This window comes from Cetorhinus maximus, chromosome 4 (genome assembly GCF_964194155.1).
Source record: "Cetorhinus maximus chromosome 4, sCetMax3.hap1.1, whole genome shotgun sequence".
NCBI lineage: Eukaryota > Metazoa > Chordata > Chondrichthyes > Lamniformes > Cetorhinidae > Cetorhinus > Cetorhinus maximus.
The window spans coordinates 119,621,124-119,642,573 of record NC_135882.1 but is presented as its reverse complement, the minus strand read 5'-3'; the positions used below and the strand labels follow the sequence as shown (position 1 = coordinate 119,642,573).

Here is a 21,450-nt window from a genome sequence, read left to right as displayed (position 1 = left end):
CAGAGGGAGAGGGAGAGCCGTGAAATGTAGTGGGAAAGGCCCTTGACAAAAAGCTATTGAAATTCATTGTTCAAGTCAAGTACAATTAAAGAGCTCTTTTGGCTATTTTGCATAACTTTACTGAGCTTAATCGAAGCCACCATTTGTCGCTTCACCAATATTTTTTTTCAACACCAAAGGTTTTCTTGGTTAAGCTCTGCAGTCAATTTCTTTAACACCAAAATTATGTTAACCTTCCATGTTAAAAAAGGTATGGGTTATTTTAAGCAATAAGCAATTTTCAGGATCAATAAAGCAGTTACCTATCTTGGAGTCCAGATGACAGTTGAACTCTGTCTCAGCTCTCCTATTACAGTTTAGAAATCCCATTCCTTGCATTGCCTTACAATCACACTCAGACATCACACTCAGATAGAATGCAGAACTTCCAGTCAATAATTTAATAAAACAATTACTATCGGGACCATGTACAAATTATTTATTGCTTATATTGCAGAATCTAAGTCTGCTTGCCCTTTTTGCAAAATTTATTCTTTGAAGTGCTGATTGCGTCACTGCTGCATGTCGCATTTTTCTTCTCTTTGGGCCTTCTCTTTGAAGTGTTTTCACTGAACCTTGCATTTATTTATTTTCTTCATATTTTAACATGTAGCTTTGGTGGTAAAATGTTATTTTTAACCATTCAATTTATGCTGGAATTTGAAAATTTTATCTTTTTCTATTTTTTCAATCATTTCTTTTCTCTTCTTGCCCTGTTTGTAATTTTTTTTTTTATAGCTACATCAGCTGTTTCCTTTATGCGGAGAAATCCCTTCTGATGATTGCAGAGCTTCCACACCCCACCAATCAATTTGAGCAAATATTTCAGATGTGCAACTATTTTTTAGGAGTTCTTATTCTTTCAGCCATTCTTGGTCAGGTATACTCAACAATTTTGTTATTGCATTATAATATATTTTTCTTGAAACTGGTTGTTACATGATGAGATAGAGACCTTTCGGACATTTGTTTTATACACTATTTTTATTTTCAGTTCTTTATAAGCTTCCAGATTTCCAATTTATTTTGGGCCAACTCAGTTGGAAACCTGGAACTGATGGTATCGTTGACAAAATCTCCTTCATATCAAAATAAGAGACAGAAAATACATTGGAAAAGAAATGTGTTTGAGTAGCACCTGTTCTGGTGGTGCAATGCAAACTTGCATCAATTCCCCAGGGGCAGGCAGCATTGTGCTATCTGCAAGGTCTGTCCAGCGTTCCGGCGTTCCTCAATGACACCAAGAAGTACTGCCTGCCCTGGGGAATCAAAGTAAGTCTGCGTAGCGGCACTGGAAGTGACACTACACAAATACATTTCTCCTGATAGAGACAATGCAAGTTTTAGGACTTAACATGGGTGACAGACACAATATAATATATTAAAGTATAATAATAAAGTAGCAATAATACACAAGTTGCATTTATATAGCAACAACATGTTAAAACAGCTCAATAAACTTCCAAAGAATAATCACTGTTCGAGTGCAGTGAACGTTGTTATACAGACAAGGACATACCCCCAAACAACAGTGGGCCATAACTCCTGAGCTGCCCAGCGTCGGATTGGGGGATACCCCAAATATGCACTGGGAAATCCCTCACAGAACTTCACAAGTAAGGTGTTTGCATGGTAATTACCGAGAAGTGCAAACTTCCTCTGGGCAATTGCCCAGTGCTGGGAACCATCTGAAAATGCTATTCAATTCACAAACTTCAGATGGTTCTGGCTGTGTTACACAAATAGCTACCCAGAAAAATTTAGAAGAATTCAAATCTCTTCTAACTTCTGGGTAGCTATTGTAAAGGCCAAGTGCAATAACCACCTCCCACCCCACAGGACTACCCCCAGAGGACTCCGGCCACCCGACTGACTACACCCCCATGGTGATCCCCAGCCTCCGACTCCCAGCCCCCCTCAACCCAACCCGCTCATCCCTCAGGCCTGACCCAACCCACATCCCCATCCCCCCCGCAGGCCCAAATTCCCACCACCAGACCTGAAACACCCCCGCAGCCCTGATTCCCCCCACTGAACTGACATGACACCCTTGACCTTCAACCCCACCACCCATGTCCTGACACCGCCACCCCACCCCCCGAGGTCCGACATCCCCTTTCCCCTTCATCCCCCTCCCCCCAAGGTCAGATCCTCCACCCCACCATCCCCCTCCCAAGGCCTAACCCCCCAAAACTCCCAAACCCCAAATCCTGAACCCCGACTACCCCCAACCCCCTGTGGTCCAACTCCCACCCCTACAGAGATCTGACCCCTCCCGCCCCTAAGGTCTGACCCCCTAGTCCACCTGAGGTCCAACCCTCTACCTCCCCAGCTCTGACCCCCCAGCACTCCCCGAGGTCCAACCCCTACCCCACCCAAGGTCTGACCCACCACCCCAAAAACCCCCAAGGTCCAACCACCGCAGCACCCTAACCAGCCCCAAGGTCCAATCACTCCCAACCCCCTCACACCACCAACCTCCAATTCCCCCTCCCAGACGTCTGATCTCCCTCACCCCTCCAAATCCTATCCACTTGCCTTAGACACTCACCTTCTCCCTGGCCTGTCAATTTCAATGGGGCCTTTAACTTACCTGGCTTACAGCAGCTAGTGACGTAAAAAGGGGGACGTGTCCTTCTTCAATCTGACTCTGCTGGACTGCGATGCTGGGCCTCGAGGACAGCTGCCCTGCCTGGATCTCACCCAGCCTGGGTCAGAAGGTTGGATGAGACAGGAAGAAATTTAGAGTAAGTAAATTGGGCATGGAGTGGCTATCCGACGCTGATGCCACTCCACCAAAAGTTACGGTCCATTATGAATGACCAGTTAATCTGAATTTTTTGTGTATATTATTTGCTCTTTGGAAGTGAACAAGGCTACATTTTTAGTGCCCATCCTTAGTTGCCCTGAGAAGGGGGCCTTTCTCTTGGATTTTTGCAGTGATAGTGCTCCTACACTGTTAGTTATGTATCATATTCCAGGATAAGTAATTAATTGGTTACAATGCATTTTGAACCTTCCAGAGAATGAAAAAGGCACTATATGAATGCAACTTTTATCTTTTTTTTTAAATCCTTCTTGTTCTTATAAATACTGATGTTCTAACCAAAAACTTCCATTCTGAATGTTTCCCCTAATTTAAACATGGTTTCAACTACTGAAAAATATTTGTGTTCTCCAGGTACCTGAGATGTTACTATTGGGCAATCCGCTCTTTGATTACTATTGGTGGTATTTCCGAACCAGTCACTCTCTTTGAAATAATCTTTCAGGGGTGCAATTATTTCACAGGTGTCTTTGTTTTCTCCAGCTTACTTGGTCAGGTAAATTGATATACCTCAAAATGAATCGCTGATCACTACAGTGTATTCATTGTGTCACTTATAAAGTGTAGACTAAGCCAATGAATAGAAGCAAAAGCTGAGGGAGAGGTTTGAAACCAGTGTCACTGAAACAAACACTAACAAATAATATGTTTTTAAACCTTTATTACACTAAACTAGAAAACTTTGTTTCCCAAGTTTGACATGGGGTGGAATTGTTCTGCGATGAACTGTTTTTCCTTTAAACCTGCATTAATCAATGCATTGTATTACTTAGCAAAATAACATGACAACATTAGCAATGTTGATTTGATGTGTTCAACAATACTAAAAGGCCTTTCTTAGTGGGAAAGGATACTCAACTCAAATAATATTAATGGAAGTCTTTTAATATAATTGGCAAAAAGGGGGGAGATGAGGACAATTTCTTTTACTCAACAAATTGCTATAATCTGGAATACATTTTCTGAAAGGGTGATGAAAAAGTAACTCACAAAAGGAAAGTGGATATATAAAGAAAGCAAAAACATTTTCAGAACAACAGGGAAAGAACAGGCCCATGGGACTAATTTCAAAGAGCTTGCAAAGGCAGAATGGGCAAATTGACCCCCTCCAGTGTTGCATGATTCGAAGTGCGATGATCTAACATTTCCCTGCCCCCGTTATATGTGAGATTTTAAGGCACTCACCAGATATCTGTCTCATGATTATCACCAGAGACCACCGTGGATATGTGCCCTTGCTCCCTGTTAATTTGCATGTGACTTTATACATAATAGTCTACATTTCTGATTAGCATATTTCAGCTGTGGTGTTCATTTATTTTAAACTAGTTATCAGCAGCAATGAGATAGAACCAAACAAATAACGCCAAACAGAAAATCTAGACTGCACTACCTACTTTGTTAGCTGTTATCATTCTGAACAGTAGCCTCAAATATTTCTTCATTTTCAGCAACAAAGACCAATTTTATAAGCAAAACCTCAACAGGAGTCCAGAAGCCGCTCGCTAACTCCTATATCTGTGAAGATTAGCAGCCCAGAAGTCGAATGTACACCACTTGGTTAGATTGCCAGAGGAGGTTATGATATTGTGGGTATAAGGCCTGAATTAAACATGGACAGGAATGGGAACTAAACATTCCTGCTTACAATGTATTCTGGAGGGATGGGGAAGGAAATAAGGGAGGAGTGTTGAAACAGCTCTTAAAATCACACATGATATCCTATGTGACTGATGTGACAAAGGTCAAACATTCTTCCTCCTCTTCCTCAACCTTTCTTCAGCCTTTGACATGATTGACCATGCTATCCTCCTCCAGCGTCTCTCTGCTATCATCCAGCTGCCTGGGTTCCATTAACTATCTAATCATATCCAGTGTATCATTTGCAATGGGTTCTCTACCCACTCCCATACAGTTAACTCTGGTGTCCCCTCACAATCTATTCTTGGATTCCTGGTATTTTTCATGGCTGGGTCTGCAAATGTTCTCATGGAGTTGGCCACACTGGAAAAAATGGGCTCCAAGTTCTGTGCAAAGGCTGGTGCCAAGTTGGAGCCACACTCCTCCATACTCCTTGGCAGTGTCTGCAGGCTTTCTGACAGGCCTGCCAAAGCACCAAGCATCTCTGCATCAGCCTTTTTCTGTACACCATCCTACTGAGGCCTTCAACTGAGTTATCTGCAGCAGAACTCATGTGTAACCTCACGCTCCAGGGAGCTGGCACCCGGACTACCCTTTCCCCACTGCCCTGGCTGCAGAGCACTTATTCCCTGTGCCTCACCATATGCAGATCACACCTCTAGAGTTTGAGCAATGTCAGTATCTGAGCTGGTAGCTGCAAGTTTCAGAGTGAGTGATGGTGCTTTTTTTTATTCACAGGATTGGGGTTGCACTGGCAACACCAGCATTTATCCCCCATTCCCAATTACCCTTAACTGGATGGCTTACTGGGCTATTTCAGAGGGCAATTAAAAATCAACCACATTGCTGTGGGTCTGGATTACATGTAGGCCAGACCAGGACAGGACGGACATTTTTTTTCCTAAAAGGAATTTAGTGAACTAGATGGGGTTTTATGACAATCCAATAGATACAATGGTCATAATGATATACTAGCTTTTTGTTTGTCCCAAATTTCCTTAGTAAATTAATTTAAATTCCCCAGCTGCTCTGATGGGATTTGAACTCATGTCTCTGGATCAGTGGTCCATGCTTCAGGATTTCAAGTCTATCGTTCCCTTATCATTAACATTCCATTATCTTCATCATTCCCTTATCTTCTACCATTACAGGTGCACGTCACGCTGGGCGGGCCTTAATTGGCCCATCCATGTAAAATGGTGGCGCGCAGCCAATCACGGGCGACGATCAGCTCCGCGCCCGCCTGCCCACACCCACTCCCAACTGGCCTGCCCAATGGGGAGAAAATTCTCCCCACTGTTTCTAAACTTCACCTGGCTAGGTGACACATTTCACCGCTCCTTTAAAAATAATCTAGTCTGGTTTATTTCAAAATGCAAATGTTCCCTTGACACCTATATTTCTAAACTTTCCCATGTTTATCTAATTAACATTTCAAACCTAACCTCTCTTCTTAGATCAAAGGACCCAGACTAGCTGCCTCTAATTCAATTAAATCCCACACACACAGAGACACACACACACACACACAGACACATACACACAGGCACATATAGACACATCCCACTCTATTTTACCGTAAATTCCAATAACATTATGAGAATTATTATACCACCTTGACAGTTTGCAGGAGTACTAGTTGTGTGAGACTGAGGTAAAACTATGAATGTGAGATAGTAGTCATGATTGATAAGAAATTATCGGTAGGTGAGTGATGGGAGTGTTGTGGTGAATTGAGCAGTGTATGAGTCTAGTGGCTCACGTTTTAGGATGGCATTTGAAGATGAATTCATTGGCCTTGAACAATCTTGTAATGTCATTGAATTTCTTGTAGCACTGCACCCAGGTCCTCAGGGCTCCAATCCTACATTGACCACAATGGATATTTGCTCCAGTTGCCTTCTGAGAGTTTATCTCAAGGGTCTCCTGGCCTCCTGTGCATAGAGGATATCTCTCTTCCTAATCTACCTCTGGTGCTGCATCTGAGAACCTTACAGTATGTTCTCTCCTTTGTTGCACTAATAGTCAGTTGTCTTGCAGATCAGACTTTCTTCCCCGGTCATCTTTAACACCTGCTGCAGCCAGAATGCACCATTACTTTAAGAGCTGGAGGCTGGCTTTAAGAATTTCAGGTTATCTTGAATTGATGACAACCTTGCACAAGCTTGAGCCCCCACTGAGGTACACAGCATGGCTCATTACAAAGTTTTGTGCGCTGCCTCAATATCGAGGGCACTATCCTCACCTCTCCTTAGGCATTCAGCTCTTGCACCTATTTCTAGATCAAGACTGTAATGAGATTGGGAACCAAGACCTTATGATCAAACCCAAATTGAGCAGTGCCAGGTAGGAATATGTGTTGTTTGATGGGTCTGTTGATGATTCCTCCCATCACTTTGCTGATGATTGCATGAAGGGTGGTAGTTGTCAAATTAGGTTAGTTTTGCTATTTGTAGGAGTATATACCTAGACCAATTTCCAAATTGATATGGGAATATCAGGTTTCAGAGCTTCACTGGATCCCACACTGAGACAGCCAGCAGGTCAGGCCAGGGTGACTGGAGGTGCAGGTGGTAGGCAATCCAGAGCAGAGCCTCAAACGCTGGCCAGATTCTTTTCGAGGGCCCTTCACCCTTCAAAAAATTAATAGCTTCCTGGCCCAATTTTTCAGCAGTCACCAGTGGCCCCTTTATGGCTGGTTAGACCACTCAATGGCTGGTAAAAATGGATAGAGTTTGTGCAGCACATTTCCATTAGCTGAACAGGCAAAGACATGATGGACTGAAGGGCCACCTTGGCTTAGTAGTTGCAGAAGGTATGCAAATGGATGTCTGAGAAAATATAGCTTTGATAAATTTCTGTTCTTTATTAACATCATATAAATGATGTCCTTTTCCACAATTTTCCCATCTTGTCCAGTCTTGTGCTGGATGGTAAGGGGTCATCTGAATTATTTGATGCTGAATGTGTGAACATGAATTGACAGGGACCAATGGGGGATTGTTGAAGGGCTGATTGGTTGGTTACAGAATTGATTTGTGTCGGTGGTATCAATTGGGTCATGAGGGGAGCAGAAAGAAATGTGTTTTTATTTATTTGTGGCATCATATAGCCACAATACATTAATAAGGTCCATCCCTGGTAGAAATGTGCATTGTCCTCATCATCATTCTCCTCCTCTTCCTCCTCGCCTTCCAAGTCATCTGAGGAAAATCTGAGCTCTTGCCTTGTTCCTCCTGCAGGTCCAAGAATTGTTGTTGTGCAATGTTATGTATACAGCAAATTACAGCCATTCTGGAAACCCTGGTTGGTGCATATTGACGGCCACTTCCAAATCTATCTAGTCATCTGAAGCCCATCTTGAGCACATCGATGGCATATCAAATCACAAATCTGGTGGTGATATGACATTCATTATAGCACTATTTGGCTTCAATCAGGTTTCTAATGGGTCTCATGAGCCAAGTTTGCTGTGGCTAAGCCTTTTCTTTTAGCCATTACCCATTAATTCTACTTCCAAGTCCAAAAAGATCAGAAAGCTTGGACCACTGTAGGCTGAAAGGTTCATGACAGCTGCCACGAAACCTTGCACACAACTGCATTAACTGCTTTTTATGGTTGCACACCTGCTCACATTGATGGAGTAGAAACCTTTAAGGTTAACAAATACTCTTGGTTTATCTGGGGTGCCCAAAATGCCATTTATCTGCAGTTGATGGCACTGTACACCTACAGGAAGCAGCCGGAACCACAAAGCTGAGTACCTGCTCATTCTGACTGACATTATCAGTGGCAAAGTTGACATAATTGTCAGCCCTAGCAAACAAACCATCAGTCATCTGTCTTATGCATTGGTGGGCCACCAAGTCGGAGATCCCGGATATATATATCTGTGGCAGAGCCCATAAAGGACCTGGAGGCAAAAATGTTGAGGGTGATGGTGACTTTTGAGAGCTATAGTAACAGATCCACAGTGCATCACATGATCTTCTAGGAGGCTGCAGATGTCTGCCACTACTTGACATGACACCTTGAGCCTCCTAAGACGCTAGTATTCAATCATGGCAAGAAAACTGAGCCCTTACTTATGGACTTCATTTTGTGGGTATTGCTTGACTCCTGGAAGTTGCACCTCTCTGCTGGTCACTTCTCTGCCGCTTTCCTGCCTACTCTTCCCACTATCCTGAGAAACTACAGAGCTGTGAACATCAGGTTGTTCCAGATGCTGTTGCTGGTCACCTTGTTTCTTATCTGCAGTCCAATCTAAGGTAGCATAAGCAATATCCATCTTGATGTGATCGAGCAAATCTCCAAAGTGTAGCAAGTAACCTCTCAGAAAAGGTACACAATCAGGTATGAAAGCAGCTATGAATACTGAGTATTCATTGGCATATCTCCCTGAGATTGATTCAGCTCTGTTAATTGCTGTTGTGTATTCACCTTGCTGTCACAGGCATGTTTCAAGTAGCCCAGGAAACCCATGGATTGACAGTAAAGTCAAAAGTATGCATTAATATAGCTCAAATTGAGCGATTAACAGATGCGGTGAAGAAGTCATATGGACTTGAAACGTTAATTCTGTTTCTCTCTCCACGGAAACTGCTAGACCTGCTGAGATTTTCCAGCATTTTCTGTTTTAATTTCAGATTTCCAGCACTCGTGGTATTTTGCTTTTATTAACATATGGTAATCGGCTGTCTGCTTTCCCCTAGGGATTGTGTGCAGGCAGCCTAACGTGCTCAAGTTAACTAAAAAAGTCGGTGAGTTAGAACAGACTTCTGCTTCAATTGCATTTTTCCTGGTTTTAACACCCTGACTCGCACCCAAACCCACACACTCTTCCAGTTTAAAATTCGGCTCTTTACTTCACAATATAATCTATTACCTTGTGCCTGAGTCCATTTTATTATTTCAAGGTTATCTCACATTCAAAGAGCAGTTTTGCTGGACTTACTGGACTTGAAATGTTCAATTTCACTTTCCCAAAATAAACTTTCTTCCTTGATACGCAGCACTGGGCAGGAACTACCTAGACTGCATTTTCTTTTTTAAAATAACCATTTGATTATCCCCTTAAGTTTCAGGTAAATTCTCCATTTTCAAGTGCTTGAGCAATCATCTGGATTTATCAAATTAATTCCAATTTCAGGAACACATAATGACTGGTTTTGGTGGTGTTATATTAGCAACAGACTACTTAGCATTTACTTAAGTTGTTTCCACCAGATTTTTTTCCACATTGCTGTCATAGAGATAGCAGGGGAGGCTTTAATCATTTTCTCTCCCCGTCGCTCGCTTTTTATCCCAGTCAATCACAAAATCAGAATGTGTCAGTTTACTAACAGCTATCACATCCCAGTTTGACCAAGATATTTGAAAAGTAGAATCACCTCGTATCTCCTCAAATTTTAGGGGCATCGGCCACATCAGTTGCCCTCAACATTATCCACTTCAAACCATCAAGCATTCAAGAAATTCAAAACTGTCACAGCAGTGTTATTTTAATGTCATTGGGGGTAATTTTCACTTTGGTAATGAAAATGAAAATCGGGAGAGGTGCATAATGTGAAGCTGACCTGACATCACCCATTTACTTCTTGGTCAAAGTTAATATTACCATATTGTGTATGAGCTGAAAACTTGCAGAAACAGTTGGTTTTGACGACAGGCGTTTCCTCAACTGGCAAGTAACTAAGGCTTCATACACCCAAGGTCTATAAATGGTTTACTCTTTGTTAGGTAGCCTCTAAGATCTTCAATTGACGGATACAGTGAAAATGCTTGACAATAGACGATGAAGCAAGCTTACTGCAGCATTTAGTGGAAATGTCTGACGGGTCTGCCTTTTTCCTCATTTTCAGATGCGTGATATTATTGGGAAAGCCACTGCGGGGAAGAACTATTACCAAATTTCAGTTGACAACACAATGAAGTACATGAATGCATATTCAGTTTCAAGAAATGTGCAAAATCGTGTGCGTAAATGGTATGAATACATATGGGAATCACAAGGCCAGCTGGGTATGTAAGCTGAGCCCACACTTTGCTTCCTCTTTCAGAAATTTCTCTGGTGTCTTCTTCTGCATTAAAAATAAACTGTATTCCTTTTAGATTCATCTGAGCTACTGGGAAGTATGCCAGTAAAAATGCAGCTGTCCATTGCTATTGATCAAAACTATGCAATAGTCAGCAAAGTTGACCTGTTTAAGGTACGTGTATTGGAACCTTTAAATTGCAAGTACACTATTGAAAGTGAGCTTTGAAATTCTTCTGTATGTTACTTCCAGGACACTGTTCCACATGTTTGCATTGATTTCCTCATTGTGCCACATTAACATATTTATTAACTCATTTAAAATAATAGAGTACACAGAGATTTTTTGCAAATATGTTAATGAGTCTGCCAAAAAAACAGCACGCGCATAAAACAGGAATTCTTCCTGGGCCTGATTTTACAGTGTTGGAGCAGACTTGCAGCGGTCCCAATCTTGTGTCAAATCGCACAAGAAGACGTCGGGGGTGGGGGGCAAGGTGGGGGCGGGATCCTGAAGTCATTGCACCATCACGCGATATTAAGGTCAGGGTGCACACGGATCTCTGAAGCGCGCCTGCTGACAATTATAGGAGCAATTAGACCAATTAAAAAGGCAATTCACTGGGATTTTATGTGACCTGTGCAATTTCAAGCTTAGCGCACGAGCCATTGGCCATTATTAAAACTCGATCCAGGATGTGATAGAAGAGAAATAGGATCTCGGCAAGTTGAGTAGGTAAGAGTTTGGCTATGAGTTGGCTGGAGGTGGTTTTCAGACAGTTTGTTGCATTTTCTCTGCATCCTGGAGGACACTGGTTTACCAGCATTTTCAGAGGCTTTCTGCTGAGGGCCCCCTTCAGTGCACTATCCTGTGCACTCTGTATTGCAGTAAATGGGGATTGTCTACTCTGCTGGAGGGACCTCCTCAGAAGAGGAGGGGAGGGCCAGAAGGGAGAGGAGGCCAGGTGCCTGCAGTCAGCGTCCCAGAGTGCGACCTGTGGAAAGAGAGGCGCAGCCAGAGGAGATGCAAGGCTGGCAGAAGTACAAGGCAGAAGGGACTGCTGAAGACGCCATTATACTGCAGCCAGTGGGTCCAGTGCCAAAGGAGGCTCCAGCTCTCTAGGAACAATGTGACCTCCATTTGCCAGATTATTGGCCCAGGGATCGCCTCAAACTGTGTAGGTGGCTACCCTATGCCAGTAGCTCTTAAGGTTACTGTGGCCCTGAATTCTTTTGACTCAGATTCTTTCCAATGGGAGACCTATGTGGTGTTTCTCAATCTGTTGCCCACAGCTGTGTCAAGCTGGTCACTGAAGCTCTGTTCAGACAGGTCAGTAACTTGATTCATTTACGGACCAACAAAGCCAGTCAGCCTGAGCGAGCTAGATGCTTCATTGCAATTGCTAGGTTTCCCTGCATCCAGGGAACCATAGATTGTACCATGTGGCCGGGTGAGCTGGGTACCTTCGTAAATAGAAAGGGGTTCCACTCTCTGAAGGTCCAACTTGTTTGCGATCACGAAACTCAGATATTTCAGGTCTAAGCCAGGTACCCTGGCAGCTGCCATGATGCAAACATCCTGCAACACTCCCAGTTGCCAAGACTGTTCATTGCTCCAGCTCGATTGGATGGTTGGCTCCTGGAGGACAAAGGCTATCCCCTGAAACAGTGGCTCATGACGTCACTCAGAGACCCAATGATGAAAGTGGAGGAGAGATACAATCGAAGTCATGCCTCTACAAGGGTGGTAATTGAGAGGACCATTGGGCTGCTCAAGATGAAGTTCCGCTGCCTGGACCGATTGGGGGAGCACTGCAATATCCTCTAGAGCGCGTCTTGCTTATTGTTGTTTGCTGCGCTCTGCACAATCTGGCTCTGTCAAAGGGGGACCAATTGGAGGACGAAGACAGTGATCCTGATTTACATGCCGCAGAAGGCGAACGACTCAAGTGCTGGGTCTGAGGAGAAGCTGGAGGAGCCCCTAGGTGAGGAGGCGGAGGGTGTTGTGAGGATTCCTATGGGAGGTAGGGAGGCCTTGATTCTGAGAACTTTCAGCTAGGCATCCAATGGAGGGAGTCAAGGTGATGGCAAGGGTAGCGCCACCTTAATGACCTTTCCTGATGAGACAATCCTGTCACCCTTATGTCAAGGTCCGACCTCTGAAATAAAGTTTGTTTCCCTTCCTCTGTCTCACATGCGACTCCCAAGCCTATTCCCTTTCAAAGCATGAAGCACACCAACATCATTGCACATAATACGACATTTTTATAATGAAGCTGCATATATAAATGAAACAGTGCACATGTGCCAAAGAAACATAAACCACCTGTGACAATCCTTTTTGTGATCATAATGACTTAAACTTCCGTTTGTGAGTACTACTTCTTGATGACGTTGGGTGGCAGTCCTCTGGCCGGCAGAGCCTGTGCAGGCCCTGTCTGGGTGGGAGAGTCCAGCGCCATGGCTGGGCATTCCTCAGTCTCATCAGATGCGACGGCCACTGGCAGAGGGGCAAAGGAGCTGCTGCCATCATCTACATCACCCTGAGAGGAGATTGCAGATGCGAGCTGCAGCTCGTCCACCAACATGAGGTTGGTTTGAACTTCCCTGCTCAACATTGATGGAAGGGCAACTAGCAGAGTTACTAGGTGCCTCATCCATATATCACACTGGCAGTGACCTGCTGAGGTCGCTGTCAGTGTGTTGGCTTACAGCTCTGAACACAACCCCAGAAACCCTTGAGTTACCACTCTCTCTATGGAGGAGGCTGTGCTCCAGCTCAATGCAGCTCAATGCAGCTCCAGCTCAATGCTCCAGCTCCGAATGGACCCCTCCAAGACAGACAACATGGCACGCAGACCCTCAGGGACCTCCGTCAGATCTTCCCGTGCATCCCGCTGGACATCCAGCTGCCGCCTGATGGATGACTCCAGTGGCTCATCATCTGCCTCAGACTCAGCATGGTCCTGGTCTCCAGCAATCCTCCAACTGCTGGTGCCCTCTGAACTCTCTGCCACCGCCAGCTCCTCAGGCGAGTGTGATGTGCCCTTACCACTGTGCAGTACCATCTGATCCGACACACTACTGCCCACCAACGTGCCTGTCTCTGCGCCGGTGCTTTGTGTAGAGGGAGGATGTGACATTGGTGTACCTGTGAGTGGCTCCTCCTCAGGGGTAGGGAGGATCCTCAGGGTCTTCCAGGCATTTTGAGGTTGGCGCACCTGAAGGAGGAAGAGAAAATGTCAGCAGCAAACATCATTGCGAAGTCACAGTGCAGGCACATTGGTTCCTTCTGCCTCGCAGAAGCATTGTGAATGGATGAGGAACAGGGACTATTGGTTTAAACATCTCATTCCAAATGCCACTACCTACATCCCTTATACCCTCCCCCCAGTTCCTTCCCTCTCCACTTGACTCTTACCTTTCTCTGAGACCCCTGCCTCTCCGCGACCTGTAGACCTGGCTCCACGCTGACAGGTCATCTCCAGAGCTTCCTCCTCTGCCTGCGTCTAACTAAGGAGGTTGGGCACACCTCCACCCATTCGTCCTCGCTCCTGACCATTATAACCCCCCCTCTCCTGTAAGGACAAAAATGCTTTCATGAATCCCCCTCTACATGCCAGGCCATAAACCCCACCCCGCACACCCACCCAGAGGCACAGGTTCAGGTGCCCATCACATTGGGACACCTCACCCTTGAATACATCCAAACCAACCGGGCACATTTCTCAGTCTCTCAAGGCACAGGGGTATATGCCATTTGGCACTCTGCATTTCACGCTTGTGAGCGCCAACAAGCCCTGACACCCACTAAGACACCTATACGCAGTTCCAAACGGACTCAGTACTCACCTTGGCACAGAGCGCAAAAAGTCATTGAAACTTTTCCTGCACTGGAGCCAAGTGCAGCGCACAACATCATGCCCGCTCACCTGGACAGTCCCCTCCGCCCGTGCCTTCTTGGTTAGGCAAGATGTTCTGCTCTTACTGTCCCGCAGAATCAATATATCCCACTGGGCACTCATTGCCTCCAGATGAACAGGCAGGAGAGCAGAGTGCCCACAGGCATTGCCTTCCCGCCTCGCATGGGATGCTGGTCCTGAGGCCATAATTACTGCTCCAACAGAAAATATCCTTCCAGGCACTGACAGACTCACACACAACTCCCTGAGGCTTCTGACTACTTCTTGGCAGGCTTCAGGGAGCTCTCCCACCTCACCCCCTGAGACCCCATTAGGCCCGGCACCTGACCTGCTCCTGCCCCCACCGGCAATGCTGAGCCAGTCTCCGTGTGTTTCACACTTGCCAGCCGTTAATTGGCCAGCCAGCTTGAAATCGGGGTCAGGAGCCGACCGTGGCCAGAATCGAATATCACATCCACCTCCAGGCTGGCCGATCGTGCTCCCCTGCTAAGCATAAAATTCAGGCGCTGGCGTTTCTTTAATAGTGTTGTAAACAATGCTTGTTGTCTCAGACTGCTTCCATCCCTCCTGTTTTAGTGGAGGTGTTAATCCACATTTTTGCATCAGCTTAAATAGTAGAGAGAGAAATTTCAGACAATACTTTAAACATTAATACACATGTATTCCACTGTATAATGTCTGGACATAGACCCTGATTTTAACTCCTTCTCCTTGGATAAATTAGGAGTGGGTAATTTTAACTATCACCTGGGATAGCACAGGAAAGTGGCGTTGAGCTAGATGATCAGCCATGATCTAATTGAATGATAGAATTGGCTCAAAGGCCAAATGGCCTACTCCTGCTCATATGTTCCTATCTTCCTATGCATAGAGGGCATGAGATGCCATGGGGGTTGGATACAGGGGCATGGGTTGGAATGGGGGTATGAGGGACCATGGGGAGGGGGAAGTAAGGGCATGAGGTGGCATAGTTTGGCATGGATCTGGCATGGAGAGATTGTGGGGGAGGCTGAAGGGTGAGGGCTGGAGGGTTGTTTTTTATTTCTTTTTTTTAAATTTAATTTAGTAGAGTGCCAGAGCAGGCTTTCCACCCAGCCCACCTCTGCACCCGGCAACTTCCCTGACCTCTAATCCAGCCCGCCAACACCCGGAATGAAACTCAGAGCTGTTAGCGGCCATTTTTAAAGGTTGGGTTCGCAGAGCCGGGAATTCTCCCATCTCTGTGCATCCGATGTGGGATGTGGGATGTGGGTATTGCTGGCTAGGCCAGCATTTATTACCCATCCTTAATTGTCCTTTAGAAGGTGGTGGTGAGCTGCCTTCTTGAACCATTGCAGTCCATGTGGTGTAGGTACATCCACAGTGCTGTTAGGAAGGGACTTTATATTGCCCGCGGCAAGGGTACCTTCCTCAAGTTGCCTGGTTCATCCTTGAATATGGAAATTTGACTCTGATATATCACTGAAGCTCTGGCCTAGCCCCACACCATTTCCTACTACATTATTAGCTATGAACTTTGCAAATAAGCAACAAAAAGAGTTACATGGCAAAGCTGGTTCACACGTTATCCTGGATTTGAGTCCTATTGAAACTGTTTGGATTAAAGATTCCTGCTGCGACATTACTATATGAAATTAATTTGGATAATCTCATCCCAGCTTTAATGAGCAGAATATAATGCCCCATTATGCACCATCCCTCAGCCACAATTGACAGGGTGGTGGGTGAAGAGGCCGTATAATCAGGTGGAAAGACACAGATTGGAGAGCCCATTGCCTTCCTGACTCCCTCCCCATTTAAGTCAGGGGCCGGGAAGGTCAAGGTTGGGCTTCCCTATGCCAATTAAAGTCCTTAAGGAGCCAATTAAGGGCTACTTGAGGGCCTCATCCTGCCACAGGAACCATATGGCCAGACCACTAGGTATACCCTGGCAGCCTGCCCACGGGCTTCTGGAGTCCCTCCTGATCATGCTGTACCCCACAGAGAGCCCTGCCAGTGGCAAGGGCCACCCCTGCTGGAAGAGCCCCTGTATCCTATTGGCTGGCAGCTCTTGGAAGAGAGCTTTTTGCCTTCAAAGCCCCAAGGTCCTGATGGCAGGCAGCACACTGTCTGTCAGCCATTTAATCCCATCAGGGCTCCCAGAAATGGCTGCTGTGGCATTGCCACTGGCTTTCCAGGAAGTGGGCAGGGCCACCAGCATGGCCATTAAATTCAGCCCCTTGTATGCATTCGAACAATGTGCATAAGCTGGTATAAACTGACTATGACTTGGAGATTTCATGAAGACAGCTATTGTGGGAAAATGAATAAAAACATATTACACAATAAAGATTATTCATTGAGGTTGACTGCAAGGCAGATTGTTGGGACAGAATTGTGTAAGCTCCACTCTGCTTCTAAAACTGCACAGCGCTGACATGGCTACCAAAAAATATTCTATTTCAAGCATTGACAATTATCACTTCCGAGGGCCAACAAATAAATTGAAAATATATTTTTTTCTTAGTAACCCATACTCATTATTGTTAATGATGTGCTCTAGAGAAATTAGCCGACTCCCTGTGGTGAAATGATCAAACTTATGTCGGTGCTTAGTGAAATATGCATCAGCCTCCAGCTGTACACAAGCATTTGTTGCAGATGGTTACGTTTGAACAGCAATTATAAGCAACAAGGTAACATCAGCAGTATTTTTTTTTATTTTCAGTGTGGAAAGGTTCTGTACTTTTCCCAAGGGAATCTGAAATTAATCATTATAAGTAACCTGTTATACACTGCATCCTATGTTTCTGATTTTCAACAAACATGTTTTGTTCAGAGGTAAAATCATAATAAACAGTATGTTTATTTGGCCTAGGTAAAATCCAGATTCAGTAGACTCAGGTAACCAACCCATTGTTGCAATATGGAAAATGTGCTGTAGTCCAGAAGAGAGTGAAACAATGGGCAGAATTTTCATGCAACCGTTTAACTCAACCACAGCATTAGCATCTGACTTTCAGGTTTTCCAAGCAATCACAGAATGAATGGAAGGATTTCTATTTAAAGAGATCCCAATAGGGTCAGAATGGCTGCATTCCAGATTGATGCCTGAAATTTCAGTAAGCACCATGGTAAGGCTGTCCTTCAATTTCCTGACTTTTCCCTGGAAGTCCAACTGCAGGCTGAGGGCCCATAGAGAAGTATCTTTTCCCACATATGGAAGAGGCCAGACGGGTGTGGCTAGGAGTGTGACAGATGCAATGAGCATGAAGAGTATAGCCCCTCACACCTGGATACGGTGCCGCCAGAGGTTTAATGACCTCATGAGGGCAGACAAGGTGAGTGGCAACCCACTTTCAGGTGCCAACCCCCAAAACCTGAGTTCTTCACTATTCTCCTGCAAAACACTTCTCAGGCTTGCAGCTCTACTCATCTCTCTCTCTCAAGGCACCTCCCCATCTGAACATTCAGTACTTACACTGACCCTCACCTTAGTGCTATACCACACCCATCCCTCACAGTCACCCTGCATACATGTTGTCATTCCATCCTCTCCACACAATCCATTTCTCAAATTCATAACTCTGTTTTCTCTCCTCTCAGGAGTGGAGAGTGCAAAACTACAGGGAAAGACAGAGAGCCAGATGAGAAGTCTCCAGTAACAGCCACCTCACCAGTGCAGGGCAGGAGGCCTTGAAGATCTGCAGGGTGGTGAGTGCATGATCACTAGTGATGATAGATGGGGATCCCCCAGATAGCTCGTGACAGAATTAGAAATCACTCTGCCACTTAGCACATAACAATCACTCCTGTTGCATTGCTGTCACTTTTGCACGTTGACTTTTTACCTCTTTCTCGATGTCAGTTCTAATTCATGTCTTTCATCCTACAAGTCCCTCAAGTGTGACACAGGAGCTGGAGCACGAGGAAGCCATGGAGTCTTCAGAGGAGGTTGAACACTCTGAGGAAGCACCATTACAAGACTCATGTACATCCTCTACAAGCTCAGACACACCTTGGTGAGAACTCCAAAGCAGGTTGTCACATCGTGAGATACACATCACACAAGTGAGCAGGAGAAGGTGTTCGGAGACAGGGATAGCAGTGGAGAGTCCCCACCGTAGGGAGCTGGACACTCTAAATCAAAGCAAAATACTGTGGATGCTGGAAATCTGAAATAAAAACAGAAAGTGCTGGAAAGACTCAGCAGGTCTGCCAGCATCCCTGCAGAGAGAAACAGAGTTATCATTTTGAGTCAAATATGACTCTTCTTCAGAACGCCAAACACTTCTCAGCTGGATGCAGATGCTGAGCCTCACGGGTCATCCATGAAGAGGATTATTCTGAAGTAGCAACAGAAAATGGACTTCAATCAGCATTTCCAGAGCCTATGCCTCTTTGAGATTGGAGGAGTCCATCTAAGACATGAGTGTCATGATGCCTCTGAGTTTTTTTGCTGACATCTGCCCCCATGGAAAGAGTGGCCAACTACATGGGGCATTAAATGCGGCAAGCCATTCAGTGTATCCTTGCTCTGACCAATGTTCTGTTCACTTTAAACAGGATGGAAGAAAACCTCACCTTGTCTGTTCAGCACCTCACTGAGTTGCAGCAAAGTGCTCTTCAGCTTTTATGATTTTAGAAAAGTATCTGCCTTAATGTATTGGAAAATGTAAATAAATCATGCACTTTATTTCAAGTCACCCTGGTAAAATCCAGAACTGAGCAGACTCGTGTTGGGTTTTCAACATGCCGACTGTTTTTGGGTATTTAACCCACTGCCCGCACGCAAACTTGTACCCCTCCAGCTCCCCACTAGTTAAAATTCTGCCCCAAAGTTTCACATATTCATTAATTCCCGTATCAATATATCTTTTGTAATTCATGCAGATAGACATAAACCACCACTTTGGAAGAACAGAATTGCTTTCTATCCATAATTCAGTAAACAAGAAAGATGTGCTATTTCCTAGGTATTCTGTAGATTTAGTGCTGTCTAAAAGCCACTAAAATGCTTATCTGATTGGACTTTAATCAATATTATATTCCCTTGTCTCTCCAGGACTGTGACCAACAGATGATATATGACATGCTGCTCAGGCTGAAGTCAGTTGTATATTTACCTGGTGATTTTGTATGTAAGAAGGTAAGCTTCATTTTTCTCATGATTTTCAAATGTGCCTAATTAAATTCAGTTGGACCTTTACTTCAGTCATGTATAACATTGTGATCAGAATTAGCACTGAAGTCAAATTATAAATATCTTAAAAAAAGTGAGGCTTGCCAGTCTTACTTGACAAAAATATTTGATAATTATATGTAATTATGAAAATGTGATAATTTAATTACATTATAGGCATGTACTAGAGAAATGCAAAGATTGTCAGAAGCTTTCACTATTAATGTAAATTATTATTGGAAGGCATAATTAAACATTATTAGAAAAGTGGGTTTGATGCAGAATTTCACAGGCAGCAAAAATAATTCAAGCCTTCAAATCCTTCTTTCTATTTATTATTATTCATAATGTAAAGTAGAACTTTTTGTTTATCTAATTTCTTTTACTGCCATGTTGCTAATTACACCTTCAGAGTGTAATCAGCAACATGGCAGTCTTGTCTTTCATGATTGTCTTTCATGTCTGGAATCTGGACTTATATTATTAATTATTTGATTAGTTGTGTTCTCTTGTGAGATAAAAATATTTCTTTGCCCATTGATAATAATGATAAAACAGTTCAAACAACTGCCATTCTGACAAGCCTTCCATTAAATCCTTTTTTGATTCAGGGAGGCACATGAGTCATGCTTCATTTCATTCGTGATAGCATCACATAAAATGATGCATCTTAATGACATTTATATTTTCATGCCAAGTGTTTCCAAACAAGCCAAACAGTGTCAGCTGTGGCTCAGTTGTAGCACTTTTGCTTCTGAATCAGAGGGTTGTCAATTCAAATCCTGTTTCAGAGAGCATGTAATCTAGGCTGACACTTAAATACCATGCTGAGGGAGTGCGGCACTGTTGAAAGTGTTGTCTTTCAGCTGAGGCATTAAACTGTGCCTCCATCTGCCCCCTCAGATGAATGTAAAAGATTCCACATCGATAATCAAAAAAAGTAGAGGAGTCCTTCCTGTATTCTAGCCAACATTTATCCGTCATCCAACATCTTAAACAGATGATCAAGTCATTAACTTAATTTCTGTTCGTAGGATCTTCCTGGGTGCAAATTCACTGCCAACAGTTACAAAAGTAATTACATCTCAAAATTATTTCATTGGTTGTAAAGCACTGTCAGATGTCCCAAAAGGCACAACATAAATTAAATCTTTCATTCAGATTTGCTCGTTTGCCATGTAGTGCTCCTTTAATTGAATTAATCTACTGAACATAATCCTAGATGTTGCAAAGCATTGCTATGGACAGTGGGGGAATAGAACATAAGAACATAAGAACTAGGAGCAGAAGTAGGCAATTCAGCCTCTTGAGCCTGCCCTGCCATTCATTACGATAATGGCTGATCTCCAATTTCTCTCCCTCTCCCCATAACCTTTCAATCCATTACTAATTAAAAATTAAAATTAAATTATGATAGGAATGATTCCCCTTTTTTTCACCTCTTGATTGACAGACAGCATATTTTTAAGAAAACGTTTTGATGCCTGAGTGCCATAACTGTCAGGAACAGACAAATGACAGGTTTTCTCATTAAGTTTTAAAAGAAAGATAAATCTTTATTGTTGAACACCCGAATATACACAATTACACCCATACACACACTCATACAGATACACACACACTCAAGGAAAGATTGTGATTACACACGTAGCCTGTGTAGTAGCTTAAGATTTCAAGACTTCTGTTTTACTTGCTTTTCCCTGGGGTGAAGACTTGAAACAATGAAGGCCTGTGATCCTTTGGCGTTCACTGAAGGAAAAGTTCTGATAGTTTTAGAAGCAATGATTCTCTGTTGATTTATGTTTGCAGTAGCAGATTTCTCTTA

General features: G+C 44.0%; 1 protein-coding gene across 1 annotated transcript in view; it reads left to right on the top strand.

Annotated features, from left to right (window-relative positions):
• Positions 1 to 21,450, top strand: part of LOC144680090 (cyclic nucleotide-gated channel beta-3-like) — a 183,730-nt gene that overhangs the window by 120,431 nt on the left and 41,849 nt on the right. Inside the window, exons 11-14 of the mRNA XM_078541235.1 lie at positions 3,221 to 3,362; positions 10,369 to 10,528; positions 10,619 to 10,716; positions 19,509 to 19,592. Coding sequence (XP_078397361.1) covers positions 3,221 to 3,362; positions 10,369 to 10,528; positions 10,619 to 10,716; positions 19,509 to 19,592 — 484 coding nt within the window. The remainder of the gene's footprint in view (positions 1 to 3,220; positions 3,363 to 10,368; positions 10,529 to 10,618; positions 10,717 to 19,508; positions 19,593 to 21,450) is intronic.